The sequence below is a fragment of the Schistocerca cancellata genome, chromosome 3, assembly GCF_023864275.1.
Source record: "Schistocerca cancellata isolate TAMUIC-IGC-003103 chromosome 3, iqSchCanc2.1, whole genome shotgun sequence".
NCBI lineage: Eukaryota > Metazoa > Arthropoda > Insecta > Orthoptera > Acrididae > Schistocerca > Schistocerca cancellata.
The window spans coordinates 341981731-342003089 of NC_064628.1; the positions used below are offsets into that span (position 1 = coordinate 341981731).

At 42.0% G+C, this 21359-nt stretch overlaps 1 protein-coding gene across 1 annotated transcript in view; it reads left to right on the forward strand.

Moving 5' to 3' along the window:
- The first annotated feature begins 311 nt into the window (after nt 1–311).
- The window catches only part of LOC126176298 (uncharacterized), a 370925-nt gene continuing 349877 nt past the window's right edge, over nt 312–21359 (forward strand). The window contains exons 1-2 of the mRNA XM_049923448.1: nt 312–480; nt 16123–16326. Of these exons, the coding sequence (XP_049779405.1) occupies nt 312–480; nt 16123–16326 (373 nt within the window). The remainder of the gene's footprint in view (nt 481–16122; nt 16327–21359) is intronic.

A 21359-nucleotide genomic window follows, 5' to 3' on the forward strand; every position in this document is an offset into this window, starting at 1 on the left:
TTATAGTGCCCCAGTCTGACTAAAATCTGTTCCCTTTTTGTTGACAGAGGACAGCCTCTTTTTGTAGATTACCAGAAACATATTCAACTGTTAAGGTTGGCGTCATTTAAAGACTGTTCCAGCTTCGAAATAAATTTCTCTTTGTCTTAGAGAAAAACCTGTTGCGGGGATTTTATTAAACTAGCCTGCGGCTGGCTCAGTTCTGAACTCAAACAGTAACACGACAACCTGGAAAACACACTTTTAATTGTGACAGAAATCTACCGAAGAAGAATACAAAGCCGGTGAATTGCCAGAAGCGTGTTACGTTTATGCGCCGTGTCTACTCGCGGCCGTTGTGTGACGTACAACGTGCAGTCGGTGGAAACGCGGCTGTCAGCGGACGAGCAGAAAGGGGGTCCGGGGGATCATATCGCGCGGGCGGTGATGGAAGCGGCCGGCAGACAAATGGCGCAGTTAAGCCCGCGGCCGGCTCAATTGGTAATGCGTGTCGCAAACGCAGCTGCGGTCTCCACGTCAGGCGTGCCTGTAGCTGGGATAAACCCGCTCGCTGCCTCGCGCCTGTGGCGAGGCAACACGGCGTAGCACACTGCTCTACAGCAAGCGGATTCCCACCGAAATTTCTTGTTTCTTTCCCAAAGTAACAAACACCAAAAGACACCTCAGAAATCTTGTGTTTCTTCAAAAGTGTAAGGGCTGGAAAACTACGTGATTATGTAGAATTGTGACTAAAGTTAAAATCTTCTGGGTTATTAGGCCGCGTCATGTTTCTTCTAAAATGTTCGACATTTCGACCCCTCTGCTGGGGTCGTCCTCAGGATCTTTTGGGGTCCACTACTGCTAGAACACTGTGTGTCAAACATTTTAGAAGAAACATGACGTGGCCTAATAACCCAGAGAATTTTAACTTCAGTGACAACGGCCACGAAAGCCTGCAGACTTACATATGTAGAATTGTGATCATGGCCGCATTTTCGATTAGTGAAAATAGACCCGACCGGATTTAGGGCGCCGAGCGGAAAGGGGCCGCCTAGAGACTTTGATAGGCGTGTTTTCTGTAGATACCGTCACAACAAAACCTGTATGTAATTTGGAAACGTGGAAAGCAAACCAGCAGTCATAAGCACAGTCGCTATAGTTGCATTAGGGAGGGCGATTATTTATGTTGCTTGTTGCAACTGCTGTATAGTTTATGAACTCTTCTCGGGTGATCGGCCGAGGGGTGGCGTCGCCTTGTCGCAACGTTTCGGTGACTTTCTTACCCATCATCCTTGGCTGTAATACGCCGAGAAAACTTGCAATCGCATTTATCACACTAGTGTGTAATTATTTCTCATTGGCTCGCGTACAAGTTTATCATGCCTTCGTTGTCTGTTGCCATCTCTACCCTTGTTAGATAATGCTTTTTTTAAACGTAGTCTACCCAGTTCGATGAGCAACGTTAGGGAGATAAGTGTTGCACAAAATAGGACACGAATTGCTGAATGTGAAAGGGATGATAGTGCCAGATTTGGAGTATGCAAAATGCCTAAGCTTACAAAGCTTTATGTGGATGAACGTAGACAACGACTAAAATGGTTCAGGCTATCCAGGCAATGTACAGAGAAAGCGAATGTACAACCCTTGCACTCCACTTGGAACATGCTATGAGCAAAGATGAAATAAACCTAGACAGAAAAACTTTTGCTTTTCGGGCAAGAAAAATAACCGATCAAATTATATGAAAACATTACGGTTGGGCTCAGAATGCATCTATCAACGGCAGTATCTAATTATTCACCGGATAGGTCGTTTGCTTATTTAAAAAGAATTAAAAATTATATCCGACTTACTGCTATGTGAGGAAGATATTATCTGTATTTCAAATTGAAGATGAGATTGTAAGCGGCATTAATTGTGATGACACAGTTGTTGACTACCAAAAAGCAGTACCGCGGAACAGGCTAAGTTTCTAGATTAATGCTTACATTCAGGTTTTCACATGACATACATTTATATCTTTCCTTTCTGTGAATAAACCGCATTTGTCTTATTTTCTTCGTTGTTATTCTAAGGTGCTAATGGCTACTGTATATCCTTCGTGCACATCCCCTTCTGTCCAAAACACGATCTCACATAAGCCAACCTTGTTTCTTCCCCCGCTCTGATACAGTTTTCTTTTTTAAGGCAGGAAGATAACTGTCAGCAGAAGATCATTTCAGTGTGGATTTCACAATATGTTTCTTTTAAGTTTTTCCATTACCGATTACATTTTTTATAACATGGCATCTTAATTTTGAGGACGAAGAAAGAAATGTACTAAAAATGAAAATTGCGAAAATGGAAAGCAAATAAGGTTGGCGGGCACGAAAAGTTTCTAGAGTAGAGCAACAAAAAGTAACTGTACACACGATACGCAACTCTATTTCCGCATTCCTAATTTCATTATAATGAAAAACATTTTGAACTTGAAATAGCTCTTTTTAGTTTCTTGAACTATATATAGTGTCCATTTGTCATATCTACATATGCATCACTGCTGTGAGTGGTACCGTGCCGCGTCTATTGGAGGATATACAGTGCATTTTCCCGCTCCTGTTCCATTCGCACTTCAGTCCGGAACCGCGTGACTGCTACGGTCGCAGGTTCGAATCGAGCCTCGGCCATGGATGTGTGTGATGTCCTTAGGTTAGTTAGGTTTAAGTAGTTCTAAGTTCTAGGGGACTGATGACCTCAGATGTTGAGTCCCATAGTGCTCAGAGCCATTTGAACCATTTTGTTCCAGTCGCGATTGCTCACGAGAAGAATGGTACTTAACATCCATCTGTGCCAAACGTATAGCTCCAATTATACTATCTTAGTCATTATGTGAATTGTATATACTAGGAGTTGATATGTATAGGGACGTGACCTGTCGGAAGTTGAGAGAATGTCTACCACGTAGTACAAGGTCTTCGTTTTGTGTTTCTCACTGTACATCACTAAGAATTTTTAAGATCTCTTGACGGCTAATAATCTCCGTCACAAATAGATCAGCTCTTATTCGAATCCCCATTTCTTCTTCTCCACCCCGCCTTTGTTGTGTTCTCACTATGCCAACCAACACACAGAAATTGTTAGAGAGTCAGTTCGTAAGGGCTTAAGACAGCTTATAGGCGAATGAAATTTTCTTAGTATTCATCCCTTAAATCTCAGTCTGGTATTTAATATCCGTGTCCTTCCACGTCAAATTGATCCAGACAGGGTCTCCAGGACTTTTCGTGATTTTGACAGAAATCAATGGCCGATTGATGGTCATTTAGCCAACAGATGTTCAATATTTTCGGCTAGTTTCACGCTTTACATTACATTATATTAACGCTATGACTCATTTGTCAGTTTTTGCGCTAGGCACTGATAATCTGCGAGTCTTTTGCAGATCGTAACAATCTTCTAACCGTTTCAATCGTTTGTACACACTTCATTTTTCTGTGTGTGTTTTGACTGGCTACACAATGCTAGTTGCTCTCAAAACCAGTCCTGTTATGCGGAAAAGGGAGGACTTACATAAAAAGTATGATCACTTCTTCACCGATCGTATACTGTCCTTGTTTCTTTTGCCTGAACACTTCTTGATAATTAAGCTTTTCTGTTTAAGGTTGCCTGTTGCCCAACTCACGACTCGCATGTAATTTTTGTATGATTTATTTGTACAGTAGCACAAAAATTTAAGAATGACATGAGGTCTTAAACATTTTTTTTTCTTAAGTTCAGTTCCTTTTCAGATCATTCCACTTGAGAGCTGTTTTACATGATTCTGTTATTTAACTTTCTGAAATTAACTGTAACAGTCCGTGATTCAGGTGCCTAACTTTTGTTCTGCATAAGCAACTCATGGATCCTCTTACTGGCTAGCTTTTAGTTTTTGCAAGGTGTCTAGCACATTTGTACTAAATAAGCTCATTGTCGATATTAACATACAAATACGTCTGTTCCAATCGGCTGCTGCATGCAGTCGTTTACAGGGTTTCATATCTCTATAGGTATAAACAGAATCCTTGTAGGATCACTTTCTTGCCTGTCTGTCCGACTGTCAAAAACGCTGTTTCTCAGGAACGTGTAGGTGTATCGTATTGAAATTTGTGTCAAATACATGAAATACGGCACGAAGCAAGGTATCACAGCACAATCAACGGAAAAAACCGGAAACTTTTACTTTGTAATAATATCACTTGACAAAAAATTTTTTGTCGTTTGATATCCGATTGTGTCTGTCTGTCCGTCCTTCTGTTAAGACCCCGTTTTATCAGGGGTAGATGCATGAAGTTGAAGTGTATGCCACTTGCTAAACTCTACGGTCCCTTGACAGTGTAAAAAACTGAAGCATCTAAGTCAATGCAGTTAAAAGATACGGCCATTTATGTCACATATCCAATATCGATACCTATAACAGGCAAAAATCGTCGAAATTCTCATTCCCTGGATGGATGAATTATCCTTATTTCCACAGTAACATTATAAATGAGGAAGTAAGTCTGTCTGTTACGCTATAATGACTAAATCGCTGAACCGATTTTGATAAAATTTAGTATTTAGACAGACTGAACGCTGAGGAAGAACACAGGCTACTTTAGAAAGTCTGTAGTGCAACATCTTTATTGATTTGAAGAATATGACCCGAAATAAGGAACAATAATTACTCCTTGACAAAGCTACTTACTCTTTGACTTTTGAACTTTATCTTATTTGTGAAAGTGCTTTAATTGGTTGATATGTTCTATGTAATATGATTCAACGTAATCAATACGATGTTTATTCAGTTTCCGACATTTTTAATCCTTACTTCCATACTAATACCAGTATTATTAATTGCGAAAGTAACTCACTCTGTTATGTTTTCACAACTCTAATGCTGAACTGATTTTGATGGTATTTGGTTTGGAAATAGCTTGAAGCCTGAGGAAGACCATAGGTTACTTTAACAAGTTTTGTCTTTTAGAATATTATTAACACTTTCAAGTGTGGTATACGTGACTGGCAAGCAGATGACGCTGGTGCGATAGTCGGCAACTCTTAGTGTCTTTAGATTATTCTGTGACAAGGCAAATACAGTGTTATTGTTCGCGTGGTTTACGATTGTGAGTTTCTACACCACCTGGCACAGGTGCAGAGTTTTGGTGGGGATACAACAATAAAAGCGGACGGTAAGCCGGAGAACCATATTAAAAGTTATTACTATAAACCTCGCAAACGTAAGTCTGATTAGGGTACAGTTCCAAGAGAAATCGTGCCAACGGCCTCACCGCAGTGGTAACACCGGTTCCCTCCAGATCACCGAAGTTAAGCCCTGACGGGCGTCGCTAGCACTTGGATGGGCCACCGTCCGGATCTGCCGAGTGCTGTTGGTAAGCGGGTTGCACACAGCTCTTATGATTCTAACTGAGGAGCTACTTCATTCAGAAGTAGCGGACTCGGTCACGAAAACTGTCAACGGCCGGGAGAGCGGTGTGCTGACCTCGTGACTCTCCATATCAGCATCTGGTGACGCCAAAGGGCTGAGGATGACACGGCGGTCAGTCAGTACCTTTGGGCCTTCAAGGTCTCTTCGGACATTGTTTGTTTGTTGCCCAAGATAAATCAAGCTGCGAAAGTTACTCGAATCCAACAAGCCCCATAGCAGTCTCATGTCCGCCGGAACTTGGATGCAAAACATCAAGCAGCCCTGAGAGACGCAGGTCCATTAGAACATTCACAAGACCGTCGCATTTTAGACGCTGAACGTCACGTGTCTCTTACAGCTTTCAAGAAACTTGAAGACTCACCACAACGCCGCCATTTAAAAGCTGTACGGCTGTACGGCAAACAGAAAACCGTACCTTTACATGTAGAACGTGCTAGGCTTTTTGTGGGGCTGCCCTTGATTGTCATCTATTAATTGACTAAATTAGGCATATAGGGGGATGGATAAAATTGTAGGCAGCATAACACATTAAAATGGAGGGGAGAAACGGTTGGTACGTATCGCTGTGGTGGCAAAAGCTCTCAACCAGCACTAGGTGGGCCAATAATGAATTGAGGAATTTTAAAATATAATCAGAAAATATAATACAAGCTTTCTGACTCGACTTAAAGCAAAATAATAGAAACACCTTCATGATGAACTCTCATATCGGCACTTCATATATTTTTATACACACGTCTCTTCACGACTGTACACACAGACATGTCGTGAAGTTACTAGCTACCTAATCACCATCGCTCATATATATATATATATATATATATATATATATATATATATATATATATATATATATATAATTAAGTTTGTACGGAACAATCGGTGCTTGAAACCTACTCGCACTTAGCCGGATTCTTTTTCGTCAACCCTCTGACCGGTTTGATGCACCCTGCGACAACTTCCTCACCTGCGTCAAGGTCTCAAGAAGAGTCCACCTCCTCAGCTCAGAGTAACAGATATAATGAAACACAAAGTGGAGCACCAAAAGTCACGATTCTTGCCTTCCAGTTTCCAAATAACACGAGATTCTTTTAAAAAATAAAAAGACTCATACTACAGAAAATACTCTAAATATTCTTACAGAAAATTACTGAATACGTTCCCGTCTTCAAGGTCGACGTCAGTAACAAATGCTAGTATAATGGCGCTCGTTGCGGAAGTACATGGAAGGAAGTCCCGCCACCGGAATGGAGCCATCAAGGAAATGGGATGGGATGTAGTGCTTACAGTTCTTAAGACTTACGCTATCCACCAGTCAGTCAGTCAGTCGCAAAGCAGGGTGATGTGGCAGTTGAATACAGCAAACGGAAAGCTGAAGTTTAAAAAAGTCATTCACCTAGGAGGATCGTACGACATACCACCGTTTGACTGCAGCGCAAACTCCCGTCCGGAGAACATAGAAGTAGGCATCCCTGGCGTTGGAAGAGTGGAAAATAATTGAGTCGCCAGGTCCTAATGGAATCCAAATCAGTTTTACAGAGAATAGTCGTCGGTATTGGCCCCATAATTATCTTGCATTTATCGCTAACCTCTCGCCCTGTGAGAAAACCGAAGCGACTAGAAAAAAAAAGTGACTTTCGTATATTTAAGGGATAAAAGGACGGACCTGGAAAAATACAAAATAATGTCCTTAACGTCGGTTTGCTGCATGATTCTTGAGCATATTCTGTGTTCGAATTCAATAAATTTCCTTGAGAGATAAAAACTTCTGTCCAAAAATCAGTACGGGTTTAGAAAGCATCGCGAAACTCCGCTTACCCTTTTCTCGCGAACTATGGATGAAATGCAACAGGCGGATTCAACCTTCTTAGATATCTGGAAAGCATTTGACGCAGTGCCGCACTGCAGACTATTAACAAAGTTTCAAGCATACGGAATAGGTTCTCACATACGTCAGTGGCTCGAAACCTATTCAAATAAGCTTTTAGTGGTGCGTTACTTAACGCTTCTTGTTCGATTTAAATAAATAAAATAAACATGCATACAAGGAAATGACCAGAAGCGGTTTGGGATTTCCAAGAACGAATGTAACTTCAGTAGAGAAGGTGACATGTGGCTATAGTAGTGTACATAGGGGACCGGGAAAGGCTACTAAAAGAACTTTTAGCGAGCACGAACGCCGTACGCGGTTATAACGTAGCTTGAAATCTGCGATAACAGAACGTTAAGATAACCACTTCCAAAACATTGCCTTCAGCATTGTATGTGTGCTGGCCAGGGAAATAAACATGCATAGAAGGAAATGACGAGAAGCGGTTTGGGATTTCCAAGAACGAATGTAACTTCAATAGAGAAGACGACTATAGACTTCCAGCTTCATGGCTTCCCTCCATCAAGGATGTAAACACACCGTGAGCGGGGAATACAAACAACGACCAGTAAGCCACCTCTGAGCTACGACAATAATATTTTGATAAATGTTTAAGCTTTCCCTGGTTATGGAGGGCGGGAACGCTGTAGTGTGTTGAGTTGAAATTATAAACATGTTATCCTCTGGCTGCAGCCTTTGCTTTCAATTTCTTTATTGCATTATCAGTTTCGGGACTACCATCTTCGGTTGCACTTTTCGAATTAAAATACTTTTTAAAAATTACATATACAAAACAACAGCATTAAGAGCGGACTGTTTTACAAGTCATCAGACCTCTACTGGTCATGACATCACTTTAGGGTTACTATGTTCATGTTCAACTGTATGTAAAATTATAATTACTCATAGTTATGGGCAAACAGTGATACAATCATACTTCTTAACTTACACATGTTATGTGTCATCTTATAATGTTGGCATTTATATTTCAACTAAGAACCATTTACAGTGGGAGTGCGTATACCACACGCTACTATCATCATCCATTTATGCCGTTAAAGACGAAGTCAGTATCTTACTATGAAACCAAGTATTCTGAAAAACTGTCATGGGTTAAAATTAGAAATGGTTCATCTGTGAGAACCTGATAAGGTGAAATGATAGTTACTAGAATTGAAGCAGAACGTCCTAAGTCTGCACTCGTGATGCCAGAATCTCGCTGTGTTGGCTCTGAGCACTATGGGACTTAACTGCTGTGGTCATCAGTCCCCTAGAACTTAGAACTAGTTAAACCTAACTAACCTACGGACATCACACACATCCATGCCCGAGGCAGGATTCGGACCCGCGACCGTAGCGGTCTTGCGGTTCCAGACTGAAGCGCCTAGAACCGCTCGCCCACACCGGTCGGCTCTCGCTGTGTTACTTTCAAAAAAATTCTCCCCCCCCCCCCCCCCCCGGCTCTATCTGTTTCCCCATCTGTGCAGTGACAATGGCTCACCAATAACAGCTACAAGAACTTTACCACTAACCCCACTTCTTCAGAATAAGTGCGGGAAGAATCCTTTTTGTGAGTGAACATGAGATTTCAGAGCGGTCAAAACGTGTATCACTTTCGAGGAGACTGTACGAACTTCTCCTCATAGATGTGATTCATATTGACAAGGTGTGTAGGGCACGACCCGAACTTCACTATACATGGTGTAATAGGTGCAAGTCTATTCTGACAGGTGTAGTCCACTTAGCGATGCAGTTAAGGCCATGCAGTAAACATCAGGTAGTAAAGTTTGTGACGTGTTTGTGGAAAGACTGTTCGACACAGGGAAGAAACAACAAACACACTGATGTCTGCACCTATTCAGAAACCATATAGAAAAATATTTACACTTATATCCGTCACACCGTGTATATAAACAAGAAGCCGCAACTCCCAAACGTTTTCGAGAAAACAGTGTTTGAAAATTTTAGGCATTATTACATACCGGATGATTAAAAAGTCAGTATAAATTTGAAAACTTAATAAACCACGGAATAATGTAGATAGAGAGATAAAAATTGACACACATGCTTGGAATGACATGGGGTTTTATTAGAACCAAAAAAAAACACAGTTCAGAAAATGATGCGAGAAAGATCTTTTTCGCGCGTCGTGCCACTTTCGTCATGCTTGGCCTCCCAGGTCCCCAGACCTCAGTCAGTGCGATTATTGGCTTTGGGGTTACTTGAAGTCGCAAGTGTATCGTGATCGACCGACATCTCTAGGGATGCTGAAAGACAACATCCGTCGCCAATGCCTCACCATAACTCCGGACATGCTTTGCAGTGCTGTTCAAAACATTATTCCTCGACTACATCTATTGTTGAGGAATGATGGTGGACATATTGAGCATTTCCTGTAAAGAACATCATCTTTGCTTTGTCTTATTTTGTTATGCTAATTATTGCTATTCTGATAAGATGAAGCGCCATCTGTCGGACATTTTTTGAACTTTTGTATTTTTTTTTTTTGTTCTAATTAAACCCCATGTCATTCCAAGCATGTGTGTCAATTTGTACCTCTCTATCTACATTATTCCGTGGTTTATTAAGTTTTCAAATTTATACTGACTTTTTGATCACCCGGTACTTTGCACGGTTGCTAGTATTTAGGGACTTCGCAGCCGACCGAGTAAGTGCATAGTTGCTTATGTGGGAAGTCTCTGAATCGAATCTCGCTGCTGATACTTTTTTATTGACGCTTAATTCTATAAGTTGGTTTATTACAACTGTGCAGATTTATCAACATCTAATGAATCATTTATTGTTTTATTAATCTTTACCTGCGCAGATTATCAATATCTAATGAATTATTTTCTTAATCTTTACCCTGGAAAATCGGATATTTCTGTGAAGTTTCAGAAGTAAGTACCCATTATAACAGCTTATGGTGTTCACTGCATATGCTGCATGTGGTAAGAATTATTGTTTTCTGTGTTTCTGCCATCAGTATCATCTTGATTTGTGCAATTTTCCGTAGAGTTCACGTTATACTTGTCACAAATGTACATACATTAATATAAATTAAATGATTGTACTTATTTGATTGAAAGTTCTCGTATATTCTTTTATATTTCTAATTTCCTTAGGAAAAAATTGTTATCCTTTTTTCCGGGTAAAAATTGTGACTCTTTGAACATTGCTAATTTACACAGTCATGATAATGCTGTTGTTAGAATTACGTGGCAATGAATAACGTTAGCGACACCAGAGACCACGTGCATATGAAACTAAGCGCTTCGACTGTGGACTCTGTAAATATTAGCGCCCCTACAAAGTGTGTGACCATGCCTAAAATTTTCGAACTCGGTTTTCTTGAAAACGGTTGAGAATAGCCTCTTACTGGTTACATATATTGAAATGGTACTCGTGCCTTACACACCATGTCAGTATGTATCAAGTCGGTGCGGGGAAGTTCGTACAGTCCCCTTGTTAGAAGAAATTGAAGAGGAACATGTCGTGGCCTTACAACCTGGAGGATTTCAGCTTCAATAGAGCAGGATTAATTGAACACTGAAAAAATAAGGATTAATTTTTTACTTTCGCTTTACTATAGTGACCTGACGGTGTGGTTTTATGTTTTTCAAATCTCACGTAGTGAGTCAACGATCCAACATCTGATGATAATCGATTCAGTAAAATAGTAATTTCAGCACTAGCATGCAGAATTCGTACCACTCTCTCCAGTTCGTCCAAACGACTTTCTGAATAATGAATTTAAAACAAGCGCCGGGAAATGCATTCGCACCACCGATATAACATCTTTGTCATCAAGACTTACGACGATAATTATAGAGATATAAATTCGCTATGAAATTTCAATAAATTAAATTAAGGACGTCGAAATGGATACTACATCTCGCAGGTATTCGTAGTCAACGACTCTCCGCCGCCATTGCTGAATATAAAATTCCCACGAGCACTCTGCAGCAATCAGCGCGCTAATTCCCTTCGACAACGTAATAACGTGCAGAGAATGAGGGCGGTGAAAAAGAAGAGATGGTAGCCGCCCGATCGCTTTAGCAATACGTGGCAACTGCGATGAGGCATGCGGTTAAGCGTTGGCTGCAGGCCGCGTTAATAAAGGGAATCGGGGGCGCCGCAGAGACCACGGAGCACTAGTTTAATTTCGTTTCAATAGTGACCGTGCGCCGATATTGGACGCAGACCAGATGGGGCAACTCTCAATTCCAGGACCACGACCACAACAGAGCACAGCGCAGTCCCGTCGATGCCTTTTCTCTTACGTCCGCCTCTCATTGCATTAGATGAGAGTTGCCTAAATCGCAGCACTTGAGATTTTATTTATCACTAGCCGAGATACCTGGCGTTCCTTCGGAATTTATTCATAGCTGTGCTTGACATTTCGTACGTATGGAATTTATTTTTGACTTATAAAGCTTCTTCGTTGCATCATTTTTAGTAGTATGATGTGTTCGAACATTATGAATTACCTCGAAGGAAACGGTCTATTGACACGCAGGCAACATGGGTTTAGAAAACATCGTTCCTGTGAAACACAACTAGCTCTTTATTCACATGAAGTGCTGAGTGCTATTGACAAGGGATTTCAAATCGATTCCGTATTTCTGGATTTCCGGAAGGCTTTTGACATTGTACCACACAAGCGGCTCGTAGTGAAATTGCGTGCTTATGGAATATGGTCTCACTTATGTGACTGGATTTGCGATTTCCTGTCAGAGAGGTCACAGTTCGTAGTAAATGATGGAAAGTCATCAAGTAAAACAGAAGTGATTTCAGGCGTTCCCCAAGGTAGTTTTATAGGCCTTTTGCTGTTCCTTATCTATATAAACGATTTGGGAGACAATCTGAGCAGCCGTCTTTGGTTGTTTGCAGATGACTGGAACACCCCCGTTTTTGAGCGATTTACCGAAGCCGCCAAACATAATTATTATGATTATATGATCGTGTGCTTAAAGGATGAAGGCTATCGGTTTTCCTGCTGTGGTTTCGGGGATATTTCAACCGAGTGCGGCTGTTCTGAGACGGAATAGTTAATGATTGAAAGTTCGTCTATTATTAAGGACCACAAAGGTCGCGATATATATTTTCTACTAACACACAAATTCTGAGGCAGTTGCTACCTTCGCCTTACACGTCTAATTACGGTTATATCTTTTTATTGGTTGCTGATTTTAAGTACTTCGTCACACGCAATGATGATGGTTAACATTCACAACAATCCTCACTGCAATCCATCGTTGTTGCTGGCCGACGCGATTGACGCGAAACACGTAATTCGCCACTTGTCACTTTTGGTTTCATATCACACGCGAATCGGTATCGATGAGGGTCAACCCCACAACGATTAGGGGGACGCGCTCATTTGTCATACTTCGGTGAATTTACCGTTTACAACTCACTCGACTAGCATTCTTGCCCGTCTCTCCAGTACCACTCCTCACTCGACACTCGTCACTACTGCCGCTCACTCGACGGTTTCCAGTATTACTGTGCACTCGACACTCGTCTCACTGCCTCCTGCAGCGCTCGACAATCGACTCCTGTTAACTATCGATCTGGATGTCGGATACTAGCATCTATGTTTGTGGGATCACGGATCCCTTACATAACGCTATCGTTTATCGACTAATAAAGTCATCAGAAGATAAAAACAAACTGCAAAACTATTTAGAAAAGACATCTGAATGGTGCGAAAAGTGGCAGTTGACCCTAAATAACGAAAAGTGTGAAGTCATCCACATGAGTGCTAAAAGAAACTCGTTAAACTTCGGTTACACGATAAATCAGTCTAATCTAAAAGCCGTAAATTCAACTAAATACCTAGGTATTACAATTACGAACAACTTAAATTGGAAAGAACACATAGAAAATGTTGTGGGGAAGGCTAACCAAACGCTACGTTTTATTGGCAGGACACTTAGAAAATGTAACAGACATTCTAAGGAGACTTAGCTTGTCCGTCCTCTTTTAGATTACTGCTGCGCGGTGTGGGATCCTTACCAGATAGGACTGACGGAGTACATCGAAAAAGTTCAAAGAAAGGCAGCACGTTTTGTATTATCGCGAAATATGGGAGAGAGTGTCACAGAAATGATACAAGACTTGGGCTGGAAATCCTTAAAAGAAAGGCGTTTTTCGTTGCGACGGAATCTTCTCACGAAATTCCAATCACCAACTTTCTCCTCCGAATGCGAAAATATTTTGTTGACACCGACCTACATAGGGAGGAACGATCACAACGATAAAATGAGGGAAATCAGAGCTCGTACGGAAAGATATAGGTGATCATTCTTTCCGCGCGGTATACGATATTGGAATAATAGAGAATTGTGAAGGTGATTCGATGAACCCCCTGCCAGGCACTTAAATGTGATTTGCACCGTATCCATGTAAATGTAGATATGTATGATCGGGAACATGAACGAGGAGCTGGTTTGCTTCACTAACACTGGAAAGTCACGTAAAGCTGACCGTGCGATAAGCAGCTGGCACTAAGGCCATGCCGCTTGGGGGTATTTTGGTCATCCATCGTGGGCTCCAGACCTTGTTCCGAGCGGTTTCCACTTTCTGTCACGTGTGAAGACTCGGTTCGCAAGACAGCGTCCGTTCACAGTTGAAGTCTCAAGCGGCAATATTTTATGACGATGAAATTAACAGGCTGGTAGACCGTTGTGATAAATGTCTTAATTTACACGGAGACTAGCTTAGCGCCGGCTGCTTCGCTCGCTTAGATTGTATGGTCTGCACAGATCTATTGTGTTTTCTTTAGCTGAACTTTTGATTTGTTCACAAAGTGCAACATCTTCAAAAACTTCCAATTAAGGCCTTAGAAGCATGGTTTTTCCCGAATGTACTTCTGACCAAAAGGCGTTACTGCTAGCTGATGTCAAACGCCTTTTGCGTTCTTGTGGTGATATTTCCATAGAAACTTTCATTCCCTAACATATATTTCTTTACATCTAACCAAGAACTGAAATACCAGTTTCCAAAGATTTAGTTTGAAACTTTTTTTAACATAACGAAATATTTTCTTAAAATTTTTCAGCTCTTAAGTCAACCCCCTTAGGGGTTCAGTTTCCAAAAATCTCTGAACAAGTGCTTTTGTTTTATTTCTAACAGAGAAGCCAAATACAAATTTTCATAGCTTTAGCTTTAAAAATGCTTTCATAATGAAATAATTTAGTAAAATTTTTCATCCCCTATTTCACTCCCTTAGTAGATTGAATTTCCAAGCGGCGCTGATAAACTTGGTGCTGAGCGACCGCGAGCTCCAAACACACACACAGACATACACACACACGAATTTCTAAAACATTGAAACACGTATTTTTTTTTCTAACACAGAAGTCAAATACCAGTACTCATAGATGTAACTTCAAACACGCCAGAATAGTTCTTTAATAATTATTTATTTTGAGAATAAAATTTTAGCCACTATTTCATCCGATAGGGGTGCTTTATTATTTCTAACTGAGAAACCAAATACCAATTTTCGTAGTTCTAGCTTCAGAATTGCCTTAATAGCGACATATTTTAAAAAAGCTTTTCATCCCCTATTTCATACCCTTAGCAGTGGAATTTTGAACAGTCCGTTGTTAAACTATGCCTACAGTCTAAGATCCACACCCTTTCCAAATATGAAGTTTTTATCATTAGCGGTTTGGGCTGGTCGATGCTGAGTCCGTAAATCAGACTGACCCTATTACAACCCGTTGCGAGTTTAATTTCCAAAAACAGTGAAGCACGTATTTTTTCATTTCCAACTGAAAAGCCAAATAAAGTGTTTGACAGATTTAGATTTAAAAATTCTTTCGGAATGAAATATTTTCATAACATATTTCACCCCCTATTTCACTGCCTTAGGGGTTGAATTTCTAAAAACAATGAAATAACGTGTTTTATTATTTCTAACAGAGAAGCCAAATTCAAATTTTCACACATCCAAAAATATTTTATAATAAAATATTTCATAAAACATTTCATCTCCTATTTGACCCCGTTAGGGGTTGAATTTCCAAAAACACTAAAACATGTATTTTTTATTTGTAGCTAAAAAGTTAAATGCCAATTTTCATAGACGTAGCTTTAAAAATACTTCAGAAGTTCTTTAATAATGATTTATTTTTAAAATAAACCTTCACCCACTATTTCACCCTCATAGGGGTTAGATTTCCAAAAATGTGAAACGTGTTTCTTTGATTCTGACCGAGAAATCAAATATCAGTAAATCTGGCTACAAAGTTGCCTTAAAAGCGACATTTTTCTAAAAATCTTTCCTCCCTTATTTCACGCCCTTAGGGATGGAACATCGAAAAATCAGTCAGTCGGGACACTGCCTTTTATATACAGTGATTATGTTAAAAATATCTGAACATTGTGCTTTTTAGATGTAACTAATAAAAAATCTTTCCTTTCATTATTTTTTTTTAGTTCTAAAACGTAAGTTACTTTGTGAATAGTCCTCATACTTGTTATATGACACTTCATTTATCCCGCATTAAGGCGAAGCTAAAAAAAAAAAAAAACGTTTTACTGTAGAAACTGAAAACTTTCCGCTGAAATTAGGATTAATTTGGTGGAACGTTCCGTAACACTGCGCGTTAATCGATAAGCTACACTCCAGCAGTACTAATACGAACGAAGTATTTAGTTTCGTTACGATAAAATGTCAGCCCTGGTAACGTAACGGCCTACATGAGCACACGCATAATGCATTAGCAAAGCAGCTACGATATCTGTACGTTTCTGTGGATAGAAAGGACGAAGAGACGCGACGTAATTGGCACACACAGAACGCTCGCCAAAATTACAGGTGAGACCCGACAGCAAAAGCCGCCCGCCTCTGACAAAGCTCCGCGCCTGCAACCGCAGAGCAGCCGCCCGCGCTCTACCTGTCCTGATAAAGCGCTGCGGCGCGCGGCGCGACAAACTACCGGCGACAAACAAGCAACAGCAGCAGCGGCGGCGGCTGCGCCAACACAAAAGGGAGATAAGGCCGGCTGGCTGGCTGCCCCGTGTCTGCCGCCACAGGTCGATAGGCGGCGGCGCTCCCACGTGCTCCCCGATCGTCCTCGCGCACTCACTCACTGCCTCCGTTTGCCACCAAGCTGTGCGGAATTGCTGCCTCATAACTCTCGCTATAAAGCACGCTCCAGTTACTCATTCCGTAAAAAAATAATAAAACCATACAGCCCTCTCATTCGAACGGCTACATCTACATAAATTTTTCCAAGACTCTGTTCACGTCAGTAAGCTTCCTAACCTCTGTAATCAGCTCCTGATGAACTGTACGCGAGATACGCACTGAGGTGACAAAACACGTGGGATGCCTTCTAATAGCGTGTCGGACCTCGTTTTTCCCGCCATAGCGCAGCAACTCGACGTTGCGTGCGTGGACTCAACAAGTCGTCGGATCTACCCTGCGGAAATACTGAACCCTGCTGCCTCTGCCGGCCGGTGTGGCCGAGCGGTTCTAGGCGCTTCAGTCTGGAACCGCGCGACCGCTACGGTCGCAGCTTCGAATCCTGCCTCGGGCATGGATGTTTGTGATGTCCTTAGGTTAGTTAGGTTTCAGTAGTTTAAGTAGTTGTAAGTTCTATGGGACTGATGACCTGAGATCTTAAGTCCCATAGTGCTCAGAGGCATTTGAACCATTTTTGAACCTGCTGCCTCTACAGCCATCCATTATAGTGAAAGGATTGCTGGTGCAGGATTTTGTGCACGCACTGACCTCTTGATTATATCCCATAACTGTTGGATAGGATTCATGTCATGCGATTTGAGTCTCCAAATCATGCGCTCGAATTTTCCAGAATGTTCTTCAAACTAATCGCGAGGTACTGTTACCCGGTAACATGATCCATTGTCATCCATAAAAATTTCATCATTGTTTGGGAACATGATGAACAAAAATGGTTCAAATGGCTCTGAGCACTATGGAACTTAACTAACTAACCTAAGGACATCACACACATCCATACCCGAGGCAGGATTCGAACCTGCGACCGTAGCGGTCGCGCGGTTCCAGACTGAAGCGCCTAGAACCGCTTGGCCACACTGGCCGCCCATGATGAACAAGAATGGCTGCAAACATCTTGCACAATGCCCTGTTGGCATCTTAGGTCAGTGGCTTAGTGGGGTCTGTGTCACACTCGAACACCACCGACAGCTCTTACCAACTGAAATCGTGACTCATCTGACCAGATCGGGGTTTCCCAGTCGTCTAAGCTCCAACTGATATGGTTGTGCTGTTGGCATAGACACTCGCCTCGGTCTTCTGCTACCGGCCGCTGTGCCCTAGCGGTTCTCGGCGCTTCAGTCCGGAACCGCGCGACTGCTACGGTCGCAGGTTCAAATCCTGCCTCGGGCATGGGTGTGTGTGATGTCCTTAGGTTAGTTACGTTTAAGTAGTTCTAGGGTACTGATGACCTCAGATGTTAAGTCCCATAGTTCCATAACTGATACGTTCGTCGTACGTCCGCTATCTGTAGTTATTTTACGCAGTGATGATTGTCAGCTTCGGTAACTTTGCTCAAACGCCGCTGCTCACGATTGTCAAATAGAGGCCATAGGTCTCTGGGTTTTCCACAGTGAGAGGTAATGCCTGAAATTTGGTATTCTCGTCACCCTCTTGACACTGTAGATCTTGGAATATTGGATTCCCTAAAGATTTCCGGAACGGAATGTTCCATTCGTCTAGTTCCAGCTACGATTCCGCGTTCAAAGTCTGTTAATACCCACCGTGCGCTCATAATCCTGTCGGAAACCTTTTCACCTAACTAATCTAAGGAAATCACACACAGCCATGCCCGAGGCAGGATTCGAACCTGCGACCGCTACGGTCGTGCAGTTCCAGGCTGGAGGGCCTATAACCGCTCGGCCATACCGGCCGGCTGTTATACAGCATAATACTGTATGTTTAAATATAAGAACAGTTACTGTTATCAACCAACAAATCCTCTGTTTACATGAACATTATCCCTTCATCAGGTGCTGATCGTGTCAACTGTGGGGTCACTGCAGATGGTCGCAGTCTGAAAACGAAAGCATTCGACTCGAGTGTTCCGAATGGTGCCGACTTATAACGATTTGGGGATCGGCGGCCAAGGTATCGCGCGTTCACCATGAGTAGGCTACTGGGGGCTCATAAATACTACGTTATGTGGGACGTGTGTCCGTTTACTTTACTTTGTAGCCAAAACTATTCACTGCAGACCGTTGTGTTCATTCATGAGAGTAGTCTTAAATCTCGCATTGTGGACTATGGTGTTTTGGCCGCGGTGGGTGGCAGTGGGTGGTTTTGTGTGGTAAAAATTTTAATGCTAACGTCATTGCCGACAAAAATTGCGTGGTGTGATCTCTGCCCATCCCGTCTCAATATTGTTTATAATAACCGCAGGAAAAAATGAGGAAGGAAAAACTGCTCGCGTAAATTTGAGAACAGTGTCGACACATTTGCCTCAGTTACCACGTACACACCAACATGCATACAATCGCGCCCATATATTTCACTTTGTAGCCGAAACAACTCACTGCAGACCAATGGCGTCTATACATGGAAGCCTAAAGTCTCGCATTGTGCACTATGGTGCTTCAGTCGCGGAGGGTGGAAGTGGGTGGTTGTGGGCGGCAAATATTATGATGCTAACGTAATTAAGACTGTATAACACATTTATAAAATATATAATTGTGAAACGTGGTTAGCAAACAGAAAAGTCGAATTTATGACTTATCAGTTTATGATTAGAACACTACTACGGCATCACAATTTGCAATAAGAATAAACAAAGCTCAGGGTCAGAGAAAGGAGGGCAAGAGGAGATCGACAGAAGGGTGGGGCCAAAATGAAGTAGAAAGTGGAAAGGAAGAGATAGACAGGGAGAGGGGACAGGAGGAGATGGAGAGGGGGGGAGGGGCGGATGGACGTAGAGGGGGAGGAGGGTATGGACAGAGAGAGGCAAGAGAGGGGGTGGGAGGAGATGGAGAGAAAGGGGGAGGAGAAGACAGAGAGGGCAAGGAGGTGATGGACAGTGACAGGGGGGAGAAGAAGTTTCGGGCGTTTATCAGATTCCCATAGGCTACGCATTAGAAATGTGTGCTCCCTCGTTTCTTTCATTTCCTTTTCACCAAAGTGAGCCACAAGCAACGCGTGACCAGAATCAACTAATTAATAATAAGATAGGTACATGTGCGGCCCGAGGTGCCACGCCACATTGTCGGTACTTGAAACTGAGCAAAAAAGTTTCACGACCACTGTCCTACAGGTTTGATGCTTGTTCACTTTAAGCGGCCTTACTAGTTTTTCAATACTATTGCTGGCAGCAATAGTTTGAGAGTCTGTGTATCGCTCAAACATTGGTACGATAGTATGGGCTTGCGCACGAATAAATTATTATTCATATGAAGAACGTTGACATTTATTGTCTGAAACATGTAAAATCTTTCCGTTAGTACTCGAGCGTTAATTGTCGATCGTTGGACCGCCTATGCCTACGGGAAGTCCAGCGAGAAGCCAGAAGCAAGATGCGACCCTCCTCCTCCACCTACCCCTACCCCCGGCCCTCCCCCTGGGAGCATCGCTGAGCCAAAAAGTCGTCGGGAAACTGTCGTGTCCCGGCCTGCCAGTTTTGTCTCGGCGGAATAGCTTCACTGGCTGGTGTTGTGCGAGTACCGTGATGCTTCTAAATCAATGAAAACACTGCTGAACGGCTGTTGGGGCTGATATGTAAGCAACCGGATAAAGAATTGGTGACCGGTAACAGACACTGCACTAATACCGCCTATGCACCAGATAATGACCCCAATTCGGCAAGGAATACAATCCACGAGTTATTTTTTAGATATACCATATCCTGCTGAAGCTACATATTGATGATCAGATCACATAAAGCCGCCAAATAGCGTCAATGCTACGTTCCAAACACTGTTCGACATTGTACCAAATACTTTCTAGCCATTCATATCAGGTGATTTAGAGGGCCAATTGAGTTTCGACAGAGCGCCTGAGTGTTAGTCAAACCAGGAAAGCATGCGCATAGCTGTGTGAGTGATCATGGTATAACGCCCCTGCATGATTTTGCTCTATTCCAAACTATAGACTATTTTTACCATCTTTTATTTCGTGTGGCTGGTCGTTCCTCATAAGTGCTTGACCTTGCTGCAACCTTGAATGGCTTTCTTAACATCTAAGTACGGTGTCGGAAAGAATAATGAAATGTACACTTTGAGAACTGCTTACACTATCGTACTTATTCTGAAGCTATTAATAAAAATCTAGGTGGTCGTTCTATCCAGAAACAATATTCAACACTTGACTTCACACCTTACCTTCAACTATCTTTTTGATAATTAATGTGCCGGCCGGAGTGGGCGAGCGGTTCTATGAGCTTCAGTCTGGAACCGCGCGAACGCTACGGTCGCAGGTTCGAATCCTGCCTCGGGCATGGATGTGTGTGATGTTCTTAGGTTAGTTAGGTTTAAGTAGTTCTAAGTTCTAGGGGACTGATGACCTCAGAAGTTAAGTCCCATAGTGCTCAGAGCCATTTTTTTAATGATTAATGTTAGTCGTATTGCCTGTGGTCGAAATTCGACCAATTGTGTGTACGCTGCATTGTAGCTTCAAGTATTATTCAAATAATTCTTTGATTGTTCGATCATTTGAAACGAGTCCTTGGTACAGTGCGTTGAAAAATAAAATTTATGTTCACGGCAGCTAATTAACTTTTCCCTTATGACAACACATTGCGAATGCCGTTGTAACACGTAAAGTAACATCTGATGTGAAATTTTTGCAATAAAAAATCTCCCCTCTAAATTCATCAAGCGCTGCAATAACGCACAAAATTTTTTGTAGTTACGTTCAGTGCACATTTCAATATATCTCTTAACGTAACAATAGAATCATGATTGCCAATGTCAACATACTCTCATTACTTTTCCTTCGCAGATATTGTGTCTCTCAGTCCAACCCGTTAGCGTTCTTCTTCGAGGCGTAGTTTCCGTACAATAAGGGAAATCCTAACTATTTAAATTTAAAATTAGAAACTTATT